Below are 25,845 nucleotides of genomic sequence, written 5' to 3'. Positions count from 1 at the left end.
CTGTATGTCTAAAATATTATGTTGACGTCCTAAAATTAGTGTATAAAACATATCTTCACTTAAACTAACTTATATATATGTACAGGATAAAATACAATATATAAAAAACATTTCGTGTACATGAATATTCATATCTTGCTTGTTGGTCAGTTCATCAACTCTCGTATTTAAGTCCCATTTACATTTGTACACTCAGCTGCTGTTCTTGGAGTTTAAAAGATATGGGTGTAAAATTGCATGAGTAAAAGATTAGTCCTCATGTGGGATAAAACACTTTCCAATTTAAAAAAGAAGAAAGGTTTGCCAGATGTATGGATAAAATTCGGCTAAAATATGTTCAGCCCTGCTATGTATGTTGCCTTATGTTAGAATCAAATCTTGTTGTCCTGTGGCGTCCGTAAAATTGGGTTCAAAGTAATGGCTCCTTTCCCATTTGTAGCTGTGCAATGGTGTTATGTTTATCTGTGGAAGATAAGATTGAGCTATGAGAGATATTATGTTGGAGGAATGTCTAAAGGTTATGTGTGTAAATGTGTGTAAATTTGAATATGTACTTACTATTGTTGGTGTAGCCGAGTTGCGTTTGACGTGCGAGCTTGTAGTGTACTACTTCGTGTTCTTCTTGGGTCCATACTAGCTGCTGTGAGGGGAAGGGAAGGAGAGGGGGTAGGGAGAGTTGTTGTTGTTTCATTTTGAAATCACAGAAAAAACTAACATCATCTTCAATACAGTTATCCCCGCTCTAAAAAACTCTTACCTTAAGTTAATTGACAAACAGAACGCGACACGTAACAGAAAAACATCAAGCAACTCACCCAGCTCCACCCCTACCCCCACAACAACAACTCTCCCTACCCCCCTCCTTCCCTTCCCCTCACAGCAGCTAGTATGAGCCCAAGAAGAACACGAAGTAGTACACTACAAGCTCGCACGTCAAACGCAACTCGGCTACACCAACAATAGTAAGTACATATTCAAATGTACACACATTTACACACATAACCTTTAGACATTCCTCCAACATAATATCTCTCATAGCTCAATCTTATCTTCCACAGATAAACATAACACCATTGCACAGCTACAAATGGGAAAGGAGCCATTACTTTGAACCCAAATTTACGGACGCCACAGGACAACAAGATTTGATTCTAACATAAGGCAACATACATAGCAGGGCTGAACATATTTTAGCTGAATTTTATCCATACATCTGGCAACCTTTTCTTCTTTTTTAAATTGGAAAGTGTTTTATCCCACATGAGGACTAATCTTTTACTCATGCAATTTTACAACCATATCTTTTAAACTCCAAGAACAGCAGCTGAGTGTACAAATGTAAATGGGACTTAAATACGAGAGTTGATGAATTGACCAACAAGGAAGATATGAATATTCGTGTACACGAAATGTTTTTTATATATTGTATTTTATCCTGTACATATATATATAAGTTAGTTTAAGTGAAGATATGTTTTATACACTAAATTTAGGACGTCAACATAATATTTTAGACATACTGTTGCAATATTGTACATACTGACATATATGCCAATTTACGATAAGACATGTGACTAAATGCACATCATCATATAACATTCCTTTGACAATGCAATTTAATCAAAGCTTCATCATATAAATATATATTCATGGTTCAGCTGAAGATGACCTTGTATATGGGGTCGAAACCGGTCCTGTAGCTTAATATGAGCAATAAAAAAAACAAGTATTGATTGGTGGAAATTCTTTCCTATTTTTAATTGTTTAATATCTTGACGTTGCGATATCTCCTTAAGTCAAATAATTAATAACATGAAATTTTGACATGAGCAATCTGTTACTGTAAGCTACACAGTCCCGTTGTCTCTTAATCAATATCTCATCTGGAAGCAGAGATGTAAAAAGAGGTTTCAGATAATTCCCTCTGACGTTTGGTCCCCGCATTTCGTGACGTATTCGTGTCTTAGCAGGCTGCTTCAAGCTTGCCCACCGGAAGCGTTGCATCATAGCTCACAATGTGTACAGTTTTAACGGATGAAGCGGACCGCGTGATCCACATTTCGGTCCCGGGCTGTTCCTGTTTCATGACCACTGGTCGAGTTGGCTGTGCAGTTAGGGGTGCGCAGCTGTTAGCTTGCACCTGGGATATAGAGGATTTGAACCCCACTCTCCGCAGCCCTGAAGATGGTTTTGTGTGTTTTTTATTTTCGTACCAGGCAAATGCTTGGGCTGTACCTTAATTAAGGCAACGGCTGCATCCTTCCCACTTGTAGGACTTTCCTATCCCATTGTCGCCATGAGAGCTATCTGCATCGGTGCACCGTAAAGCAAATTGAAAAATTGTTTCATGACCCCCTTGTTGGGGTAAAGAAAATTCGGTGACGATTTTCTTTTATGTCACCTTCTTATGATGCACCTGTAAGTTGGCAACTTTGTATAAGCCTTAGGTGATTTTGCCTAAACTAGCAATCTTGTATGCTCCATTCCTAGGGATTTCCACATTGAGGTACGGTTCAACAAGGAGTGGGAAAAACTAGGCATAAATCCTTTCTTCGTGAAGAGACTCTGCAGGTTTACGGTTCCTGTAGTGGCAGTCAGAATTTCTTGGGGTAAATCCTTTGTTCGAGAATAGACTCTGCAGGTTTACGGTTCCTGTAGTGGCAGTCAGAATTTCTTGGCTCTTTGCCTTCGCTCCCTGAGTAGTGCTCTATGTCTCAGATGAGTTTGTGAGTTTATCCTCGTGGGGTAGATCGATATCTGGCGGTGTTTTCTGTAATCGATCCCATGGTTGATTTGGAATTACTTCCCGATGCAATGTTAACGGGATGTCACAAATTAATTCATGAGTAGTCGAGTTCAGGATGTGTTGCATGTTCGGCAATACCTCCATCTATTTCCAAGGTTGGTTACCGCAGTAGATTCTGCAGAATTTTGCGAAATCTTGCATAACCCTTTCTGCAGGATTGGCTTCAGAATGCCTGATGCAGTTGATGATGTGATCAATGTCTAGTTCCTCAAGAACATTCTGAAATTCCATCGAGGTGAACTGTGTACCGTGATCCGTCAAGAGAAACTGTGGTTTTCCGATTCCGTCCTAACACTGCAAAGAATATTACCAGCATTGGCCTTCTATATGCGTAGAAGCATTGTATAATTGGAAAACACATCTACAACTACAACAGTGTACCTCAGAATTGCCCAGTACCAGTACCAGCTTACACTCTCAATAGTAAGAGCAGAACCATGCACACAACTGAAGAATGCCCAAATACGCCATCTCTTCGATGTTCAGATTCTTCTATTTCTTTGTAATTCTTGTTTGTAACATGACACAATAGGCTACGTTAGAGAACAATCTTGTAATATGACCACCAATAAAATGTTGCTTATTAAACATTTCACACACAAGAGAACATTACTATTTTTGGATGGAGTTATTTTAGCTTTCTTCTCCCTAAACGTATCTCCTGCAGAGACACTCTCGAACCAGCAATGTGACAAGCCTTTTGCCTATTATATTATATCTCACCTTTGGCGCTGTGTTATCCTGACTTATTTCAGCAGTTTACAAATATCATGCAGCACTTAAATGCTTTCTTTCCAAATGTCTAAGAGATTTGCCATGTCAGTTTGGAACTGAATTACATATTACATAAGAACAGGTTTTGGATTCATAAAATTTCCTAATTGCTGACTTGTGGAAAGACACATATTCCTGAGCTTACCAATTAGCGATGAGGTTACCTTCCATTTGTGGAGAGACACATCACCACGAGGTAAATAATTAGTGATGACGTTAACTTCCGTTTGTGTGGGGACACATGGTCCTGAACTCATCACATAGTGCTATGCTTTCCCTTCACTTGTAGAGTGTCACATGGCCCTGAGGTGACCACTTTATGCCACTTCTCCATGTTCTTCTTATCTATAAAGTTGATCAGGGTGAAAATAAATTCATTGATCTGATCATCTGGTATCTATGATGGATGTAAGCAGAAATATGAATTGCAAAATTCCATTCAGCTTAGAATACACTGATGTACGCCCCTCTTGTTGGTCCATAAAATTTCGCTGGATTTACAAACCGTTCCTCCCGATTAACACAGTGAAATCTGAATTTTTTATTTTGTTGAGTTATATATTTTATATAAAATACATGTAATGCACTTACTTAAACATGAAATCAAGAACTGTTCCGTCATTTAAACACTATTTTGTGAAAGTAAGTAATTTATAGGTAGAAATTTTGAACGTATTATGTTGAATGCTAGGATATGTAAAATATACATTTTATCCCATTTTTTACAGTAGAATATTCATTAATCTTGGCAGGGATCGGCTTTGTGATACGTTGTCTCCAGTTTGATCAATCTCTCAGATTTCGGGTTGCAGTGCTCTGTATCTTTCCTTTGCAGTTTTGTTCGTCCCTTGCACCTCTCTCCGCTGGCTTCCTGTGTATATGCTGACTTTCACAATATGTCACCCTCTGCATGCAGCAATTGCCCAAACCAGCGCACACAGTTTTCCTCTGCTGCAGTGAAAAGCCAGGGAATTTCCCAATAACATCATTTGAAACGTGATCCACTCTAGATATGCCAGATATGCCAGCCTTCCACCTAAGGATCTTCATATCCATGGCACTTAGTTGGCGTTCTACCTCCTTTGTAGCTAGCGAGAATTCGTTGATGTGGGAAATGACAGGACAGATAACAAACAGTTCAGTAGATAGATATCAGACTGTAATTCATCCTAGGGTTGCACGAGCACCCATTTTCATTCTCCACATCAGCGAGGCTTTGTGTATACTTAAGTAGTCTTCACCAGTATGTTGACCATCATCGCAGACTGTGGAGCCAAGATAATTAAATTTCACTACTCGTGTTATATCTTCAGCGTCAACATGCATGGTTACAACTTCTTGACGATGTACTGTCATGTATTCTGTCTTCTTTCTGTTGAGGCGCGGGACATATTGCGCTAGTTGATTGTTCCAATCTTCTGTTTGTCGCTGCATATCAAGCTCATTCTCTGCAGCCCAAATGATATCGTTTGCATAGTGAAGTGTCCATGGTATTGGCTTGTGCAGGTCTGATGTAATGGTGTCCGTCACAAGAATCAATAGCCGTGGTAATACGGCAGTGTCCTTGTGGACTCCTACAGTTATGCGGAAGTTATCAGATGCTCCTGTGGCAGATTGAACATAAATCGCTGTTTCTAAGTAGAGCAAGTTTACCCTCTCAACAAGGTGCTCTGCAGTGCCACGTTCTTGTAACGCTGACCAGATAACGTCACGAGGTACCCGATGGAAAACTATCTGAACATCCAGAAATTCGAGATATAGCTTCATATTATTTTCACAGTGTCTATCAACTAACAGCCATGCAGTGTGAATTGCTATGATTCTGGCCAAATTTTACACAAATCCAGCTTGGCTCGTTGTAATTTTGGCTATTTCGCTAATGCTATTGTCGAGGATTTGTTTGAAAACTGTTGTGCATTGCTCAGAAGTCTGATCGGGAGGTAATTATAAAATGCGCAGGGCTTACCTTATTTTTTAGCGGAGGTGGTTGGGACTGGCAGATATGGAAATTCCAAGATTGAAATATTACCAACGTAGTTCTGCTAGCATTCTCACGCTTCCCGCCAGTCGAGTAGCAGATCGTCATGCCTATTATTGATGCCATAAAAAAGTTGGATTTGTTCCGTATCATGATGCCTTGATTTGACTAGCTGTTAAATATGCCGGTAGTATTCGCGCATGTCTAGTTTCACATATAGACCTGGATACCTGTTTGGTTTTGTTATGGCAATGACCTCCGTCTGTTTTCTACTGACTGCTTTGTAGGCATTCCAGCAAGCAAGAAACTTGAGGGACAGTTGTTCCTTCAATGTTTCTGGATCCTTATCATTGCCATTCCGAAGCCACGTGTCATTGCTAATCCTTCTTCCTCGTTGTCGCCCTCAGTTAGTTGTTCCAAGAATAGGGCATGTGACGTCTAACACTTTAGTCCGGCTCACTTCAACTGTGGTGATTGGTGGCACTGTAATTTTCGCAACATCATTGGCTTCCTTATGGTGACACCTTTGATCAATTTTGGTTGATTTCCTGTGAAGCTGTCTACAACATACTTGAGATTCTATCATTCACAAGGATGTAGTCATTGTGAGTCAGATGGGAGCCACTATAGTACCTGACTGGATGAGTACCATGCTTCATGAACCGTGTGTTCGCGATGATAACTTTGTGCATAATCGGGAATTCGTTGGCCGTCGTCATCGTTCTTCTGTCCATATCCATGATGGCAGTGAGTTGTGTGGTCTTCTTTCCTCCGTCTGACGTCCATTCAGATCACCGGCAACAATAAGATAGTCAACGGTCTTCTTGTCAAGCACTGCCCAGAAGGCATATTTGGTTTCCGTGCTAAGGCCAGTGTGTGGACCATTGCACTGAAAACTTGGATTTTCCTTCTATCCCCAACTTAGACATGTGACATCAAGGGATTCTAATACATTTGCCCGTAGGAGACTAAACTGTCAAACGTTTTGCTGATATAACAATGCCAACACAGTTAGTTGTTCTTCAGTTTCCGTTGTACATCATTTAGTAACTGCACCCCATTTCGCATGACTTTTCTCCACTCCATCTTTTTTCCTGCACCTTACAGATGCCTATGTGCCTTCTCTCAAGTGCTTTGGCTAATTTGCTACTTCGCCCAGACTTAGTTCATTTATGTGGTACAGGATGGGGGTTCTCGCTTGCATAGCCTTCACAGCCCGTGCGATGGCAAACCTAGCATAATATCCACGCTGATTGGGACCTGCTAACGTGCGTCCCTTCCATGGGACGCCTTAGGCTTGTTTCCGTTTCCATAAGACGTATTTCCATAAGGATGTGACTGTGTTTTTTTCATGGCCGGCTTGTTGTGAAGAATTTTAGAACTTATGACAGCAGGTACTTACGTCGCTCCAGATATGGAAAACAGACGCCACAGCCCAGTGAGGAACCTGAATCCATCACCTGGGACGAACCACGTGTTATGGCAGTGTAAATGTTTCATGGAGAATATTCATCAATACAAAATGAAATACCATTTTACTGAAAAATTAATTGAGAACCTGATAAACTATTGACACAAAAATATTTTAATCACGTGAATATTAATTGGCGCAGAGTATTTCACCTTTTGCTTGGCGTGATATGCCACAAATCATATGACATACAAACCAGTGTCGTACTTTCTGTCCTGTGTCGTCTTGTGGTGGCAATATCGATATCTTGTGTGATGATCAAGTGGTCTAGCCTGTCTTATCTGGAATCATTGTCCCCCCTTTATTTGTCCTCCTATTTTCTCCTAAGTGTGCAGTAAGAACATGTGGTCGAACCTCCCACTACTTTGCTTGTGAGGAGACCATGCATTGCAACAGTACATATGAATTCAGTGCATACAGCATGAATAGGGAAGTACCTCTTCATGTTACGATGTATTTTCTCCTGCGTGATCGACTCTTTCCACGTGCCTGTTGCTGGCGGATCTCACATTTAACCAAGAAACTTGTATATCTCATTCTTCTTTCCTAGAATATCTAGAACCATACTGTGGTGGGGACACTGGCATAGACTTGGATGCTTTTGAACAATGTTATCATTCTACTCACAATTATCACTTGTTCCATGAATGTTTTGAAAGAAAACCAATTTCAGTCTTTCGTTTACATAGCAGCAGTGTCCACTATGGTTCACTTCAGTGTCCTGTCATCTGGAAGTCTGGCTCGAGCCTTGATTTTCGTGCTCCTTTTAGCTGTAGTTTTAAAGGAACACCCGTAAGAGTATTTAAGTAGGTGATAGGTTGTACTTGGGTTCAGATATTTGACGACATCGGAACATTGTAATTAGACACTACAACCAAAACCACATTCTTTGTTGCCATCATAATATCTATGACAGCAGTAACAGTAGGTGAAATGAAAGCATCAGGGTTAGGGAATGAGCCATCATCTGCATGTTATATTTCAGCTTTCCGAGAATTTCATAAGGAATAGTTGTTTCTATTTTGCATACGGCCTCTGTTATAGACAGCAATTAAAGTGTAGACTGATGTAATACATAATACTTGTGCAAAATTCCTTGTATAAACCTCCCGTCGTATACTTACGTCGGCTCTGTTTGCACATCAACGCTACGTAATTAGAAATAACCACAGTGTGATATAATATAATGTTGCCCTGGTGTGATAACAATGTACAAATACAATAGGTATGTTTGCGTGACAGTAAATAATAATTATAGAGTAAATGATTTGCCATGGTTCAGCAGATCATGCTGACGCTCCTCAAACAATAATCTCAACTTTATTTACGTCCAAACGACTGAGATTCCTTCAAACAGCCTCAGAAATAAGGGCTTTTACAAAAGTTATTACTCGCCTGCCACAAACTGCAGAGTGGTTGAACAACATCAAAACTCCAATGCATATGCCTTCCTTTATCTTGGAGAACTTCTCCTCGTGCATTTGTTAAATGATGTCTGTGTGTTTGTAAATTCCTAAATCGTCAGAAGTTTCTTGCGCGTGATAACATGATGACACAACACACCCTCGTAACAAGTGAGATCTTTCAAATTTACGACTAGACTTTGAATTTGACCTCAGATGATGTTTACCCTCAGGAATGTGATTTTCATGAGTAATGACCTCTTTGCCTGTGTTATCAGTGTGTGGAATGTTCAGTAGCATTTCCTTTGTGTGTCAGTTGTAGCGGAGTTGTCTGTTAAGTATTTGTTAACATCGTTTTAATATTTTCATTGTAGATCGAGACCCGAGGTGACCTGCGCAGATCATGAATCTCAGGATGGCAGAGGACCTTGTTTCAGATGCAAAATCTGTTTCAAATCTTTCACTCGAAAGGCCTCTCTAACGAATCACATTGTTATTCACACCGGCGAAAGGCCACACTGTTGTAATGTCTGTGATAAATCCTTCAGCCTCAAAACTACTCTAAGGAATCACAGTCGAATTCACACGGGCGACAAGCCATATTGGTGTAATGTCTGTGGTAAATCCTTCATTCACAGAAACAAACTAAGAAATCACATTGTTATTCACACCGGCGAAAGGCCACACTGTTGTAATGTCTGTGATAAATCCTTCAGCCTCAAATCCACTTTAACGAATCACCTTCGAATTCACACGGTCAAAAGGCGACACTGGTGTAACGTCTGTTTCAAATCCTTCATTCGTAAGGCCAGTCTAACACGTCACATGCAGACCCATACGGGCGAGAGGCCATTCTGTTGCGTTCACTGTGGTAAATCCTTCAACTGCAAAGGCACTCTAACAGATCACATGCTTACTCACACAGGAGAGAAACCTCATTCCTGCATTGTCTGTGGTAAATTCTACAGACATAAGGTCGCACTTAAAGTTCACATGCGGACTCACATTCCTGCATTGTCAGTGGCAAATTCTTCACCCAGAACGTCAATCTAAAAGTTCGTCTGCGGACTCACGCGGCGAGAAACCTCACTGCTGCAATGTCTGTGGTGAATCCGTAAGCCACATATTCGGTCTAACAGATCACTTGCGGACTCACACGGACAAGAAGCCACATTTTTCCGATGTATGTTGAAGTCCTTCACCAACAATGTTGTAACAGTACGCTTGCGGACTGACACGGGTGAGAAGCCGACTGCTGCAATGACTGTGGGAAATCCTTCAGCAACAATGTAAGCCTAACGGTTCACATGCGGACTTGCACCTGCGAGAACCCACACTGGTGGAATGGCTGTAGCAAATCCTTCAGACAGAAAGTCCACGTAGCATGCTACACGTGGACTCTAACAGGCGTGAGACAACACCAATGCAGTATCTGCAGTATGCTCTAAACCCATAGCAGTGCACTCTTGAAACACATGGAATCGCATACAGACGAGAAGCTAAAACATTTCAATATCTGTGGCGAATCCTTCATCAAGGATGTCCACCTGGCAGCTCACATGCGGATTCATACCGGCGAGACGCCACAGCGCACTATCTGTAACATGCTCTTCACGGGGGGGAAGTACACCCCTGAAACATATGTGGACGTGAAGCCGTACTGCTGAAATGTCTGTGGGAAATCCTTCAGCCGGAAGGATAGTCTAATAGTTCGCATGTGAAGGAACATGGGTGTGAACATAAGTGTGTGCTCTGTAATGCTCTAAAATGTTCAGAGAATCGTGTAATTTTACTCCTTAAGTGGGAAGCTAGGTACACACTGGCTCACTCTCAGGTAAGGTGTGATTTCCCTGATTGAAAGAAATATTAACCACCTGCTAAAAAGGAATCTTAGGCTAAAATGATCAATTGAAGGGCCGCTAGAGACATATTTACTTGATTATCGTGTATCTAATTGTTGAAAAATTGTACTGTTTTAATTTTTGAATTCTTTGTGGAAAAATGTAGTACGTGCTTTCAGACTGTGATACCGAGTTTGTTTCTTCCCAGTAACAAAGCTTTGGTTTTCGTTTATACAGTAACATATACCTAAATATTTTAGGCAGTTAAGTATAAAATTTTGTCTGGAAATACACTTTTCTCTGCACCTAAATTATAGATTTACAAGGTTTCCATGTACTTAAAAGATTTAAAATGGAATAAATGGTACTTACGAAAGGATCTGTTATGTTCGTTAGATCTTGTGATGTATCCAGTTTATTTCGTAGGATGTAAAGCTAATATTATTAACCTTCTTGGTGGAGGGCATCTTTTCGCTGCGAAAGTCAAGTCGTAACAGGAAATGCGTTTTCGAAGTACTTGTTAGGAATATTTTCTGAGACATGAAATACTAAGTTCATTGTTTTCTTCACATTTTAGCCTAGCACGCACATATTAGCAAAAAATAACTGCACGTGCAAGTTGAAAGTATTTGCTGACCAGGGAATAAAAAGTTCATTTTTTCTGCAAGTTTGCAACTTAGGTACAATCCCGCAGGAAGACCTAACCTATCTTCTTACTGAATACCCTATATAATTCGTAAAAATAATCTGGTACCGATATTTAATACCGTAGGATCTTTCTCTTGGATTTGAGCAACCACGCAAGGTACCAACCAAAGAAAGACAAAGGCTATGAAAGGCATGAAAATTTAAAATTTGTTAGCTTTCGTAAGCATAATAGTAATGGAGTCGGAAAAGAACAAGAATTGACCAATAAAGTTCGGATAAGATAGATAAAAGTGAGTAGCCTAACACACATAAGCAGAAGCAATTCCGGGAGTCATTTAAGGTCTCCCATAGTCACCATATACACAGGTAGTGGTGAATAGTGCTAGCTTAACCTAACTGCTAACCTGATTATGGGTATGTGTGCCAGCATTATCTAACAGGGATAGTTTTGATGCCAGCCGTATCTTTTAAACTTCTGCATGGTGTATATTTACCTGTAGTACAGTTAAAAATAATTATTTCATAGCTGTACATATGTTCGTTGATGAAAGTAGAAAGTATATTGAGGTAACAGGACTGGTGGCTAAAGGATAGGGTTATAGTAACATGGAAATAAATCAATATTTTAGTTTATCATATATTATAACAACAGCTATAAAATGCATTTACTACAATGTGTTAGCACTAGCATACTATCTTCATGGATCTTTTACACAGTGTGTACAGTATATTCACAAAATTATGTTAAAATACTAAGGGGGCTGTCACACTCGATCGATCAAACGACTGCGATCAACCGACCAAAGAAACAAACCTGTTGTGTCTAATGGCAGCAGTCACATAGCATCAGTCGTCAGCGATCAACAAGGAGCGACAGCGATCGACTGGTTTTGTGAAAACAGACGTGTTCGTTTTCAAGCGATAGTCGATGATCTGTGATTGGTGTTCTGCATCTGATACAAGCATGCAACATTCTAAAATGGCAGACAAAAGTACTTGGTCTGTTGACGAAATTGATCAATTAATTTGCTTAGTTAGAGAGAATGAAGTGCTGTACAATCCGAAGCTTCCTGGATATAGCAACAGGGATACGTTAGGTTTATATGGAATTCTATAGCGTCAAGAATCCAGACCAAAAATGGTAAGCACTGTAATCATACCTCAGTGTTTAAGTGAAAAAAAGTTTTGTTTTCCTTAATTGATATAATATACTACTCGCAATACATTCAATGTAGTCCTAAAAAGTTAGAAACAAAATTAACACTAAACCTCTGTCATAGTTAAGAAATCTAATGGACATCCGTATTTCCTTTAAACACAAAAAGTAGCCTAACAAGATGAATTTCAGTACTTTAATAACAACATTGTTTGTTTCAGCAAAACTTTGTGCCAAAAAGTGGCAAATTTTGAGAGCTGGCTACAGAAGTAGAAGAAGCAGCATGCACCCATCAGGCTCTGGTGCAAAAAAAAGTCAGAAATGGGCTTACTTCGATACCCTGAGTTTTCTCGAACCATTTTTTGCTGGAAGAAGGTAAGATTCATTTCTTTAAAATCCCATAAGAAATTTAGGAAAATATCCAGGAGAACCCAATTTATTTTTACTACAGTACATGTTCAGTTACCAATAACTAAAATAATTGGGATAGGTTAGAGGGGATTATGATCTGCTACATATTGTGATTTGCTATGCCACCAAAGTGTTTCACTTCTATGAATGCAGTACAGAAGGGTCTCATACCACAGACAAATATTTTTGTATTCTATGTAACACATCTTGTGTTTATCGTTTATCATGTGCATTGCAAAGAAGAGGGACAGAGGACCTCGGCAATGTTTGTGGCTGACCATTTGTAAATGTTTGTAGGCCCGCTTAGTGTGCTTTGCTGTTTATTTGATATCTTTTGTTAGGTTCATTTTAATGTATTTATTATTCACGTAGATCAGGGTAGCCTATATGTTTATTTCAGTTAATGTGAATACTTCTAACCTGTCAGGTTTTCCTGGATATTTACCGGAATTCTGAAGGATGTTCTTTTATTAGCAGAAAAGTATAATATTTACATTTGAAGATATTATATGAGTTGTCATTACCTTTTTAGTGCTATAACAAACATCCGAATGGAATCGAAGGCCCCCTAGGAGGAAGTAGACCTATCATCAGAAGATGCAGATGAGGACCAGGACAATGACGGAACAGAACTTCTGATACAAGATACTTCTGCTACCTCATCAAATTGTGTGTCTAGTGGAGATATGCGACATACTGGTAACAGAAAGTGTAGTGGAAAAAGGAAGAAAGGTGATGGTGATGTGCTAAACGAGTACTTAAAGAAAAAACTGAATAGCAATAATAAAAAATCATCTACATTATTATTTTTTGAAAGTTTAGTTGGGGACGTGGAGAAACTTAGTGTGAGAGGTCAAAGAAACATCCAGCTGGAGGTACATGAACTATTAAACAATGCATTAGATGCTGAAGGTGTATTGTGATTTTGAAATAAAAGTCTTGTCTTTAACTAATTACTAAATGTATTATTTTTTATGAATCTAGTGTCTTACATTTTCAGACGGAATCAAAGGTAACTATTTTTTGCAATGAGCAGGGCAAGAAGTTTAGACACCTTGTAGGCTAGATGGTCCCATATTAATGATAACTTTTTCAGTTTCACTAGAGTAGAACCAGTAGCTTCACTAGTGCTGGATAAGATGGCTACATGTTCAGTACTTCCAAATACATAAAACTTAACCTAGCGTACACTATTCTTCACTTCTGGAGATCATTAGGTGGCATAGGCTTCTCAATTTACACTTTGTTTATCTTATGGTTATATTTAAAAGCTTTTGCAGTAGGCCAAGTTGAAGAAAAAATTTATTTTACCATGAAACATCATGCCAAATTGTGTGTAACAGTGAGAACAATTTATTTTATTTACACAGAAAAGCGCACAATATGTAGGGGTATAAACTTTGTATAAACTAAGTTTTGTCAGAAAACACGGTCTCTTTGTGGTAACGACCACAGAACTTCTCACACCATCGACATACACAGTCATGGTTCGGATCGTGAAATCTAGGCACAACACATGCCTTGTGATGGAAGCTATGGACAGCTGCACAGGTCAGTGTATGTCTGAGGTCGAAGCAACTCTGACACCAATTGACTGTTGTCATTGCATCCGTTATGTAGAAATCACTCCAAATTTTTATCTTCTTTAATTTTAATTCATGTAAGAGCTCTTAATATGTCTTTGTTGATTGTAGAGTCATTGTATGTCACAAGTCCTCAATGAAGAAAGGTTCTCGGGTCATTTCATACACAAGTCTAGAGGGTGTGTATTTAGAAACACATAGGGCTCTTTTAAGGAACAATCAAATGTATATTTGATATTACAAAATCATACAGAACATGTATAACTCTTGTTCTTAAAGTCATTAAAGAATAATTAAATGGAACGTGAGTGAATTTGTCAGCAAGATACTGCTACCATACATTATGAGAAAAGTAGAGGGTTAATCATAATGATTCTCATTCACAGCATAGGAAAAGCATTGTTCACTGAATTAACCTGAGATATGTGCTAAGAGCTAGTTATGAGGTGAAACTTACATTTTATTGAACATCTTTAAAATAAATACAATTTACAGTCTGTGTACAGAGTGATAAACAACAATACCTACACGACAAATAATGAAATATATTATCAATAATATGACAAATTTTAGTCACGTTAGTCTAGATGTTTTTGCTGAGGGTGAAGTATCAGTCTATTTTTAATGAACAAAATGTCACTTTTAATTTACTTCTTGAAATTTGATAGCAATTATTAGATTTTAGGACTTGATATGGAGTACATTGCATGGGAAAATTTAAGTGATAACGATAACTTTTTTCATTTGCACCACAGCAGAACCAGTAGCTTCACTAGTGCTGGATGAGGTTGGTACCTATTAAGTAGTTCCAAATACATCAATCTTAACCTACAATATTCTTCACTGATGGCGATGTTCTTACTCCTTAAAGTACCACTTTTGAGCAAATGTAAAGATGTATTTTCTTCCACGAGGTCAAGGGTTATTAGCAATAAAAATTTTAAGAATTAATTATGTCGTAAAGTAACTCAAATTACAAGTCATATAAAATTTTAAAGTCACTGACTAACACTACTTGGGAAACGATGACTCTTTAAGTTCCAAGGCATCATTCTTGGTCTCACTTAGCAATGGTAGCCACTTAATGTCCCATCGTTGAGTGTAGTAGGAAAAAATATATATATTTTTCTCACATTTTAAGTCAAATTTTCCTGATTTTGCTACATTAACTCTTAAGGGATATGTACATTAAACAATGTAGAAATTACATCAAGTTTACCTATATTCATGCAGTAAAATGTTCAATTTTGATGTCCAAATTCTGGGACATCTTCGTTAACTTGATGCAGGCATGTATGAGGCTCCTCTATATATGTCTGCACATTATTTTGTTTCAGTCTTCATATCATGTTAGCTCTTATATACTGATACAGCTTGTTGACACTGTGACCAACATAAGAGATCAATACTGTCCAACAAAAATTATATACAACTTTAAAATAACTGATGAACTTTGTTGCATAAACAGAAGGGGGATGGAACCTGTGTGCCATTTATTAAAGTGCTCAAAATTAGGTTCTGGGGGGCTATAAAGGTGCATGAACTATATATAATTTACTGTTGAAGAGTGTGAAAACAGGTATGTACAGTACAGGTGGTAAGTAATGGGTAAGACTCACTATATTGTAACAGAAATATTTTCAGTAGGAGAGAACAAGTATGAAATCCAGGTTTAAAAGGAATTGTGTTGGGAATTGAGTGATAAGGAGAGATCGAAGGAACTTACTAGAAAATTGAATTTATAAAAAAAATTTGGCTAAGAATACCATGACAGCAAACATAATTGGCAGTCTTATGAAGTTTAGTGAAAAAATGGAAGGGTGATATGTGGTGTGGGTTACCGTAGTCGCCTCCTAATTCGTGAACTATGAGCAACATGGGCCTGGCCTAGTGAGTAGCCCTGAGAGTTGGGACACCAGTTACTATGAAACAGGAGTTGATATATTCCGAGCCTTGTAAACCATCCACTTTGCAACCGTGATAACTTCATGGTCCATATCGATAAAACAAGTAGAGAAATTTTCCACCAACCATAAAAGCTGAGGCTAGGAGTGCAGGGCCACTCCCAAGGCAGTAAGAACGTGGGGTAACGCTTCTATATTCGGGGTCGTATCGCAAACCAACTAACCATTCAATGCTCAAACTTTTGAATTCTGGGAGCAGTATTAAATTCCACCACAAATATCATTATTCTCAACATATAAGACACAACTAGGAATTTCCAGTTCAAACACAGTGCTATAAGAATACAGGTCACATTCTACGTTCCAAGGTATGGAAACACAAAAAGAGCGAAGAATTTTTTAGTAATCAGTTATAACATGTATTTAGAAATATTTACTAGTCATAAGGTTAAACCAAAACATATATAGCTGAGTTCTTAACCTTCCTCCCACCCCCAACCCCTCTCCCCTTCCAATGTTTTTAAAGATCTAACCTTTAAAAGTCTTAATATGTTAGAGATTTTTTTAAGATTCATCTAAAATTACATGTCTCTACTTTTATGAATTTCTACCTATACCAAAAAGTGTAGTTGATGATATTTAGTCAATCTAAACAAAATAAGTACTATTTGTAAATAAAATTTGCCAAAGGCAAAATAACAAGTATCAGTTTGGTGGAACAATTTCCCTGCTTGATTTATTGATATTCTGAGTCATTGCCCTCCTGGCGCTCAAGCAGCTAGGACTATACAATCCAGTGATGGTCCCTAACCTGTCGGGAGAGATTGTCACTGTGACTAGAAGTGACTTAAGCATGCTCAGAACATTTTAAGTAAGTTATGAACCTATGGGAGTAACAAGAGTCCCATTTCCATTTGACAGGTGAGGGACTCCTTGGGAACAACTTGGTGAACGAAATGGAATTTGAAGGGGAGCTATCAATATCAATGGGGCTAATGGAAAAAATAAAGTAGAACTGGCTGAGTGAGCAAACAGGAAATTGTTATAATTATTCAAGAGTTATATTTTTGGGCTTATGCCATGTAATTAATTATAAAATCACACTCAACGCGTTTCGAAAGGAACCTTGCCTTTCTTGAGTGTTTTTTTATAATTAATTACATGGCATAAGCCCAAAAATATACCTCATGAATAGTTACACGGGCTGTGAAAGTCTAAATGATAAAGTTGTTATAGTGTTTGCTTATCTCTCTGCATAATATAGTCTGTTGAAATATTCCTTGAAATTGTCTCTAATTTCTCTTGAATGACGACTTGATGCATTCACATTCATTTCTTTGTTGCTGTGTACTGGTGTGTCATTGGTGAGGTTTGCAAATGCTTCTGAAGCTGGCAGAAGTTCATCACACAATTCCCCATCTCTATCCAATATCATATCATGCAGAACACAGGCAGCTTTTATTATTTTATCAACATTGACAGGTTTTACTGATATAGGTGAATGGAAAATCCTGAACTTAGAAGCCAGTACCCCAAAGGCACACTCAATTGTGCTTCTTGCATGTGACAATCTGAAGTTGAACTGTCGCTTATCATCAGTGAGCCCTCGCCTTGGATAAGGTTTCATAAGATTGGGTAACAATCTAAATGCCTCATCAGCCACTAGCACGTGAGGCATTGGCTGTCCTCCATCAAACAGTGGCTTATCATCTGGGAAGTCTATCTGTTTGTTTATTATTTTCTTCCCAAATGCTAAATTAGCAAACACCCCACCATCACTGTTTCTCCCATATGACCCAACGTCAATTACGATGAAACGAAGATATGCAGATACAAGTGCCATAAGGATAATGGGCGTGTACATTTTATAATTAAAATATTGCAAACCACTATTGTCTGGCTTTTGTATTCTTACATGCTTCCCATCTAAAGCACCCACACAATTGGGAAATTGTTTTTTCACTGCAAACGTCTGTGCGATGGTTGCCCAGTCTTCTTTCTTAGGGCATCCCAAGAATTCTGGCTGCAATGATGAATAAATGGCATCACAAATTTCAGGGATGAGTCCACTGATGGTATTGTGTGCCATTCTGAATCTATAGGATGCAGACATGTAGGAGTCACCGGTTGCCAGGAACCTATAAATAAATATGACGGTTATTAATTATTGTGCTGTAGGGACTAAAAGTTAGAAATAGTAAAATGATACTTCACATATCTACGACCATTTCAGTTGGCTAAATAGGTCCTTTCCATATTGATATAACATGAATCTAACCTACAATTTCTGCCCATACTAACACAGCATTATCCAGGTAAGGTCAAAGCAGTGGTAAAGTACAATTTCGCCAATAACCATTACCGTTATTATTTAGTTCACAGCAAATATTAGAAAAAATAGTATATTTCTGTACTGTTTTATTTCTAATTGTATTCCTACAAATCAAATTGATTATCTTAAATTTCTACACCACAAATCGCAGAATGGTTTGAAAATGCTTACCCACCTTAAAGTTACAGTCAGCCTTTCTTCCAAACTGATGCTTTTCCTGAAATTTGAATGTCCAATATCTACTAGTGGTCTCACTTTCTCAACTAATTCCTTGTATGCATTACTGGACATTCGGTAATAATTTTTAAACTTTTCCTCGTCGTCCGACAAGGAAGGTACAAGCTGGTGGAACTCCTCCAAGCTTTCGCGTTTAAGAAATGTCTGTCTTGTCCACTGTGCTCTTCTACTTCTTTTCTTTCTCTTAAGATATCCGGTAATCAAAATAATTTCTTCACCAGAACTATCACTCTCAGTACTCATGACTCCGTTCGCGTAAGTTCCCGCACAGGGCACGCGTACAGCTGTTTCAACGCGGATGATCGCCAACGATCGCTATGCTATGTGACAGGCGGAAAAAAGTTAGTCGATCCCGCTCGATGGTAGTCGGTCGCTCTTAATCGATCGATGCTCAGTGTGACAGCCTACTAAGACTGATGCTTGTTGTTTAAAGGGGCCTAACATCAAAGTCATCGACCCCTAATGGTACGAAATGAGACGAAATGAAATGACGAGAATTCAAAGCGTGAGGGCGAAGATTTTATGGATGGATATGAATTTAAAATGATCAGTTGAACCGACCCCCAATGCCTCACATGCACAGAAGCTGGCACAGAACAATAGTATTACGGTTTAAGAGACTTCTTCTATGGCACGATGGTGAATCGATTACGCTTGTAGTCGAAATGGGTCCAAAATCCAGGTCATGAGCCCCTCATAATGGTACTTAACGCTTGGAAAATAGAACCATGCCATTTGCCATGTTGCGGTACTGATCAAAAGTAGCGTAGACTCTCGGTATTCCACACATTATGGTACTATGCACAGGTAGTGTAATGTGCACATGTAAAACAGACCTACAGTGTTTCGCACATTGCGGCGCTATTAATTGGCAACGCAAACCTATGGCGTTCCTCACGTAAGTGGACTAACATGAGGGGACTCGAAGTATCCCGTGGTATTCCTCACATAGTGGGAACTAAGCATAGGCAAGGAAGAACCATGGTGTCGCTCATATAGGGGTACGAATCACAGGTACTGTAAGACTCTCATCCTGATTCACACACACTCGCTACTAATCACAGACCTATTGCGTACCGAACATAGTGGTACTACCCGCAAGAACATGCGTCTCATGGTTATACCAGGCGTACTGGCATTCTCCGGTATAAGTAAACACATAAACAAAGTTGCAAGTACCCTTTGTAAATATTTAAAACTTAATAGCAAAAATTCACCAAATTAGTAAATTAACTGGTCACAAACTAAAGGCAACTCGGATCGAACCAAAAGGTTTTTACAACAGTAGGAAATAAGCAGAAATCTTGAAAGAAAGATACACACAGGATTTAGGAAAATCAAAATATCTTAATTACTGGCTTGAGAGAAAATACATAATGTTGAAACAAACTCCTTGTAAATAATAGGTGCACCTTCGTAAGTATTTCAGATAAAGTAATAAAAATTATAAATTGGCTAATTAAACAAATACTTGACTAAGAACAAATTGATTACCTGGTAATGAGGGACTTCCCCTTCATTTAAGTGCAAGATAAAATTAATGAATTGATAGTTTTTTAAGAATCAAATTACAAGATAATTAGTTTTCAAAGGAAATGTCAACGGACTAACTTAACTATACTCCTTTTTCATTCAGATATTTACTTTTTAACTAAAAATTAAATCTGCCTTCCCCAGGAATTATTTTTTACATTAAGTGAAAAAGGTGAGGTGAGGCCGCGAGTTTCTCCTAAGGATCAGATCACAAGACACAACACAAAAATTAATAAATGTCACCTGAACGAACGTCTAATCAGAAAGCGCTCGGAAAGGTAGGCAGTCATTAAATAGGAGTCCAAACGACCCAAAAAATGCCACACGCACCAAATAGGAAGAATCAGACAGCAGTAAAGATTGGGAACAGACCAGCAGAAAAAAATACTCAATCATTAAAAATCAAAGCAAGAGGCACAAATCATAAAGGGGCGCGCATACAAAAAATCAGTTCAAACTGCAGGGAAATGTCGCTCAAATCACAAGAATCACTCCAAAATTAAATCATTAAATTACTTAAGGTGAAGAAGTAAGAGATAAAAAACTCCCAACTTGGCACGGCCACCACAATAAAAATTAAGGTTCAATCATAATTTTTTTCAATAATACCAACAGTAGTTCCCATGGGCGACGGCTGCCAAGGAGATGACACACCAAATAAGCGTTACAGGAGCATAACAAATTTTACATCAAGGAAAAAACAAAAGAAAATATTAAGGGAAAACCTCATTCTGTTTGCCATAGAAAATCTCGCGGTCTCAGTCCTTTTAACACATAAATTATTTCATTCCTAATAACATCTCATTTCGCTAACACAATTTTCTCAATATTTCACTCCCCTTTAATCCGAAACAAAAATAACTTTGGTTCCAAAACATCTCGCCGGAAAAGATTTAAACAGTGCAGTCAGTAAGCCGAATACCAAACATGTAACGAAATTTTAAAGTTCATCAGAACAGAAGAACCATCAAATGGGTATTTCTCCGCCAGCATGCAACCGCTAATTTAAATAAGGTTCCAAGTCGAGGCTATCCAGCTCCAAGAGGGAAGGAAAATAGCAAAATCTTGAAGATAACCTACATATAGTCGTGGGTCAGGAGCTAACGCTGGGCGTCAGTTGGGATGTTGATTACTTACAAATCCATAGAGATAAAATTAAGCAGAATAAGCAGCGGACGTCCACTCCAGGTAAGAATATAGGATTTAAAACACTTCAGGGCGTGAGCCCGGAATCCTTTACATGCTATCCAGGCATGTTGCGGTAGATAGAGGCTCTTAAAAGGAGCCACCCCATGAAGCTTCCAACATTCATGGCGCGCCCAAAATGGCCTCTATTCACGCCACCAAGGCGATATGCAGCAGAAGATAGTTGGGCAGTGAGCGGGCCTATCATGAGACTCGCTCTACGGCAGGTCCGAAGGCACACCAGGAGATAACAGAGATGGGAGCAGAAAGCATCGTATATGAACGATGGAGTATAACCCCGCGGATGGAGAAGATGTAATTAAATTTAGCGACACAAGTCGCACAGGGAAGAAAGAAGCGAGAAGGAATGAAATGCCAAAGCGATGCAGATTTCAATGGCAAGTGGTGGGGAGAGGGTTGAAAACATGTCCCCACTGGGTCATGGTGTTCTTTTCGTGATGATACATGGTTTTCCCTGCATGACGATAATAATAACAAGTAGTCTCATGGTTCAAATTTGATTATCTCTTGGTCGCCCCTTTTCGTCGCCTTTTAGGACAGGCAGGGGATACAGTGCGTGTATTCTTCGTCTGTGTTTGGTCCACGGGAGGTTTTTCATTTCTCTCAAGTCCACCGGCAAGCCGGTTAGAAACCCCCTATCCGCCACCTGGGACGCGCCACGTGGGAGTATTACTCTCCTCCTGCTACAACAACGTAGTAGGTTCGTGGTAAATAATAGGATGAACAGCTACCGAGAGCTTTCGAACAACTATGAGTAAAGATGGTGGAAATATACTAGACTATGCAGTCAAAGAAGTATACAATAATTAAGAGAAGGCATCACAATGGTTTCAAACACAGAATGTAGAATACAGGACATGTTATTTGTTCTTCTTCTCCTCCTGACCTTTTTCTCAATATATTTGTGTCAAAACGACGAAAATGCTTAGTTTCCAAGCCAGAAAACGTAATTATGTGCAGATAAATTCGTGATCTAGCCGAAAATTGAACCCAAGCCGTTGTTTATGCAGATGAAGAGGAGTTTATTACGACGAAAAAACACTTAGTTCCCAAGCCAGAAAACTTAAAATTATAAACAGTTAAAATCACCACCCTCCGGGAATCGAACACAAGGCATTGTAAGCCTTTGGTCAGTATGCTAATCATACATCCAAAGAGCCTTGTATCCAATAAAATCCCTGACACAGCCTGGAATTACATCAGCCCCACAATTCAGCTATTAAGTGAACTACCGAGGGGTATCAACAGCGGATCTGCCATTACTCCCAGGAAATTTACATTTATTCCCTCTTAACGGCGAGCGGGTTCTTCGTCATTTGCCTAGCAAAAGGCTCCTCCTTATCCGCCTGGTTAAAGGGCAAAAGGGCTGTCCCAATCAATAAAGCACATATATTAAGCTTTATACCACTCTCCCTAGTCCTATCAGTACAATCTGTAGCCGCTATGCATAAGTATTAAATATTTTACTACTTTTCCTAGCCCCGTGTCACTATTTTGTTCTAAGTTCAATTCTAAGCCCTTTTGCCAGGTGGATAAGGTTAATTAGCCCTTTTTGACAAGCCAATTAGGAAGAGCCTTTTGTACTTAAAGATAAGACGTGAGCCCTGGGTTCCATTCACTATCATGTGTGTAGCACGATTTTTTTGGTCCTGAACACATATATTTAACTCATGATCATTAGCACGGTGAACTTTTCGTTTTTAGGATAAGACCTTTATGAGTTTCCCGTGTCCCTGTAGTAGGAATAATACAAATGTTAAGTAGCTTAGGTTGTAACTGCTCATAGTCTTGTAGATCATTCAGTGCAGTTGTTTATTGAAGAATAGCCACAGATATACACAACTCGAATAGATGACATTACTGTAAGCAACATTGTGAACAACCGAGTTTGATAGCTGTAGTCGCTTAAGTGCGGCCAGTACCCGGTAATAGGGAGATAGTGGCTTCGAGCTCCACACTCGGCAGCCCTAAAGATGGTTTTCCGTGGTTTCCCATTTTCACACCAGACAAATGCTGGGGTTGTATCCTAATTAACGTACGGGAGGCTTCCTTTCCACTCCTAGCCCCTTCCTCTCCCATTGTCGTCATAAAACCTGTCTGTGTCGGTGCGACGTAAAGCAACTTGTAAAAAATAACCATTGTGAACAGTCAATGATCATGAATAATATAAGTTACAAGAGATAATCCATTTATCAATAGAGATTAATATTCTATACCTAAGAAAGTAGAAGCTCTTTTGCCGATAACAATCGATAATTGGGTTTACATAGAGTTGCAAAGTGAAAATCGGAAAAAGCCAACTTTTGAACAATAGAGATTACACTTCGACGCGAGTTTGAAGTTAGAAGATATAAACCATTTACCAATAGAGATTAATTTGCTATATCTAGCAAAGTATAAGCGTTCTTGCAGATAACAATCGATGAGGGTGTTACTGCTGTCAAATGTGTAGCAACTTCATCTATCTCGTTAACTCACGCTCTTCAGTTATATCTCCTCCTGTCGAGACGCAAGGTTAAAAACTAGAAAAAACGAAAATTCGATTAATAAAGAAATGATACCGCCACCAGGTTAAAGTTAGAAGAGGAGGACAATTTATCAATAGCGATTAGTTGTAAAAGTAACAGGTTGTGCATACAGTTTAAAAATTAAGCTCGGAAGAAACCAAGTGTTAACCAATGGAGGTCACACATCGTCACGACATTAAAGAGAGAAGAGACTCACATTTTATCAGTAGAGATTAAATGTAAATTTTCTTGAGTAATGACAGGCACGCTGTTGATAACATCCGATAGTTCACTTAATAATTGAATTGTCGCAATGGTGCAATTCCAGGCTGGATCAGGGATTTTACTGGATACAATGCTCCTTGGATGTAGTATTAGCATACTGACCTTAGGTTTAAAACGCCTTGGGTTCGATACCCGGCGGGTCGTGATTTTAACTGTGTTCTACTAAGTTTCTGGCTTTGGAACTGAGTGTTTTTCGCCGTAATAAAGTTCTCTTCATCTACATAAACAATGGCTTGCTTTCAATTTTCGGCTCAGTCATGAATTTATCTGCGCATAATTACGTTTTCTGTCTTGGGGACTAAGTGTTTTCGTCGTGTTTATCCAAATATATTGAGGAAATAGTCAAGAAGAAGAAGAAGAAAAAGAAATAAGATGATCTGTATTCTACATTCCGTGATTGAAACCATTGTGATGCCTTCTCTTAATTATTTTGTACTTCTTTGACTGCATCGTCTACTATATTTGCACCATTTTTACACACAGTTGTTCGCAAGCTCTCGGTAGCTATTTATCTTAGTATTTAAACACAGTTTTGTGAATATACTGTTCATGTTGTGTAAAAGATCTGTGAAGATAGAAAGCTAGTGCTAATATACTTTGTACCTAGTAAACGCACTTTATAGCTTTATCTCAGTTCTTATAATATACAGTATGATAAACTAAAATATTATGGATTTATTTCTTTATTCCAATAGCCTATCCCCTTAACCACCACTCATATTACCTCAATTTAGTTTCTACTTTCATCAACGAACATATGTTCAGCTATGAAATATTTATTTTTTCACTGTGCTACAGGTATTATTCCATGCAGAAATATTAAAAGACTAGCCTGGCATCAAATCCACTCCTGTTAGGTTACGCTAGCACTCTTACCCATAATCAGGTTGGCAGTTAGGTCAAGCCAGCACTAATCACCACCACCAAAGATCATCAATCCTTCCCACGTGAATGATTCTAATATTGTGGCAACAGTTTTATCCACTCCGCCATGGCCTGTGATTCTATGTATGTGTCAAGTAAGAGGTCCCTGCAGTTAGGTGGAATTACGGCTCTTAGTTTCGTCTTAGCTGAGTCAACAATCTTATATAGAATTCCATTAACTTATTGGAAATTCTTAGCTTGCCTCCTGAATTTTCTGAACTCTGGCTCGTTTGGAGTGAGCTTCTCCTCGAGACAGTCAGTGATGGGTCATAATTTAGGGTCTCGTTTCTGTGCCTGTCAAAGATAACCAAGCATGCGTAGAAATTCTTGGTCTTCCTGTACTAAGTCTATCTGATGCACATCCACGGTGTCTGAATTAGGATTTCTACTTAAGCAATCGGCCAGTAAGTTATTTTTCCCAGAGCTATGTTCCAGCTGAATATTAAATTGTTGTACAGAGTGTCCATCTGAAGACTCGTTCAGAAGCCATAGTTGTTTTCAGCATGAAGGTTAAAGCACGGTGGTCAGTTCTAACAAAAATGGGAAATCCATAAATCAATTTTTGCCAATATTTAAGAGCGTAAACTATTGATAGCATCTCTAGCTCAGTTACGGAATAATGTTTCTCGTGTTTCCTGATTTTTCTACTGACGAAAGCCAAGTATGTCCTGTTTTCAGGGTTGTCAGTTTCTTCCTAAAAAATAACTGCTCCTATCCCGATGTTTGAGGCATCTGTTTGCAGAATAAAAGGTCTGGTAAGATCAGAGTATCCCGCCAGCGCGCCCGGCGGAGGGTTAAGAAATCAGCACTCAGGATAATGTTGAATTTAATGTTGGACATGTCTGC

At 38.9% G+C, this 25,845-nt stretch overlaps 1 protein-coding gene across 1 annotated transcript in view; it reads left to right on the top strand.

Annotated features, from left to right (window-relative positions):
• The window catches only part of LOC136885792 (zinc finger protein 567), a 103,989-nt gene extending 92,708 nt beyond the window's left edge, over window positions 1-11,281 (top strand). The window contains exon 8 of the mRNA XM_067158525.2: window positions 8,807-11,281. Coding sequence (XP_067014626.2) covers window positions 8,807-9,485 — 679 coding nt within the window. The 3' untranslated portion in view covers window positions 9,486-11,281. The remainder of the gene's footprint in view (window positions 1-8,806) is intronic.
• The last annotated feature ends 14,564 nt before the right edge of the window (window positions 11,282-25,845 follow it).

The sequence above is a fragment of the Anabrus simplex genome, chromosome 14, assembly GCF_040414725.1.
Source record: "Anabrus simplex isolate iqAnaSimp1 chromosome 14, ASM4041472v1, whole genome shotgun sequence".
Lineage (NCBI taxonomy): Eukaryota > Metazoa > Arthropoda > Insecta > Orthoptera > Tettigoniidae > Anabrus > Anabrus simplex.
Note: the sequence above shows the minus strand (reverse complement) of the source record. Positions and strands in the feature narration are given on the sequence as shown.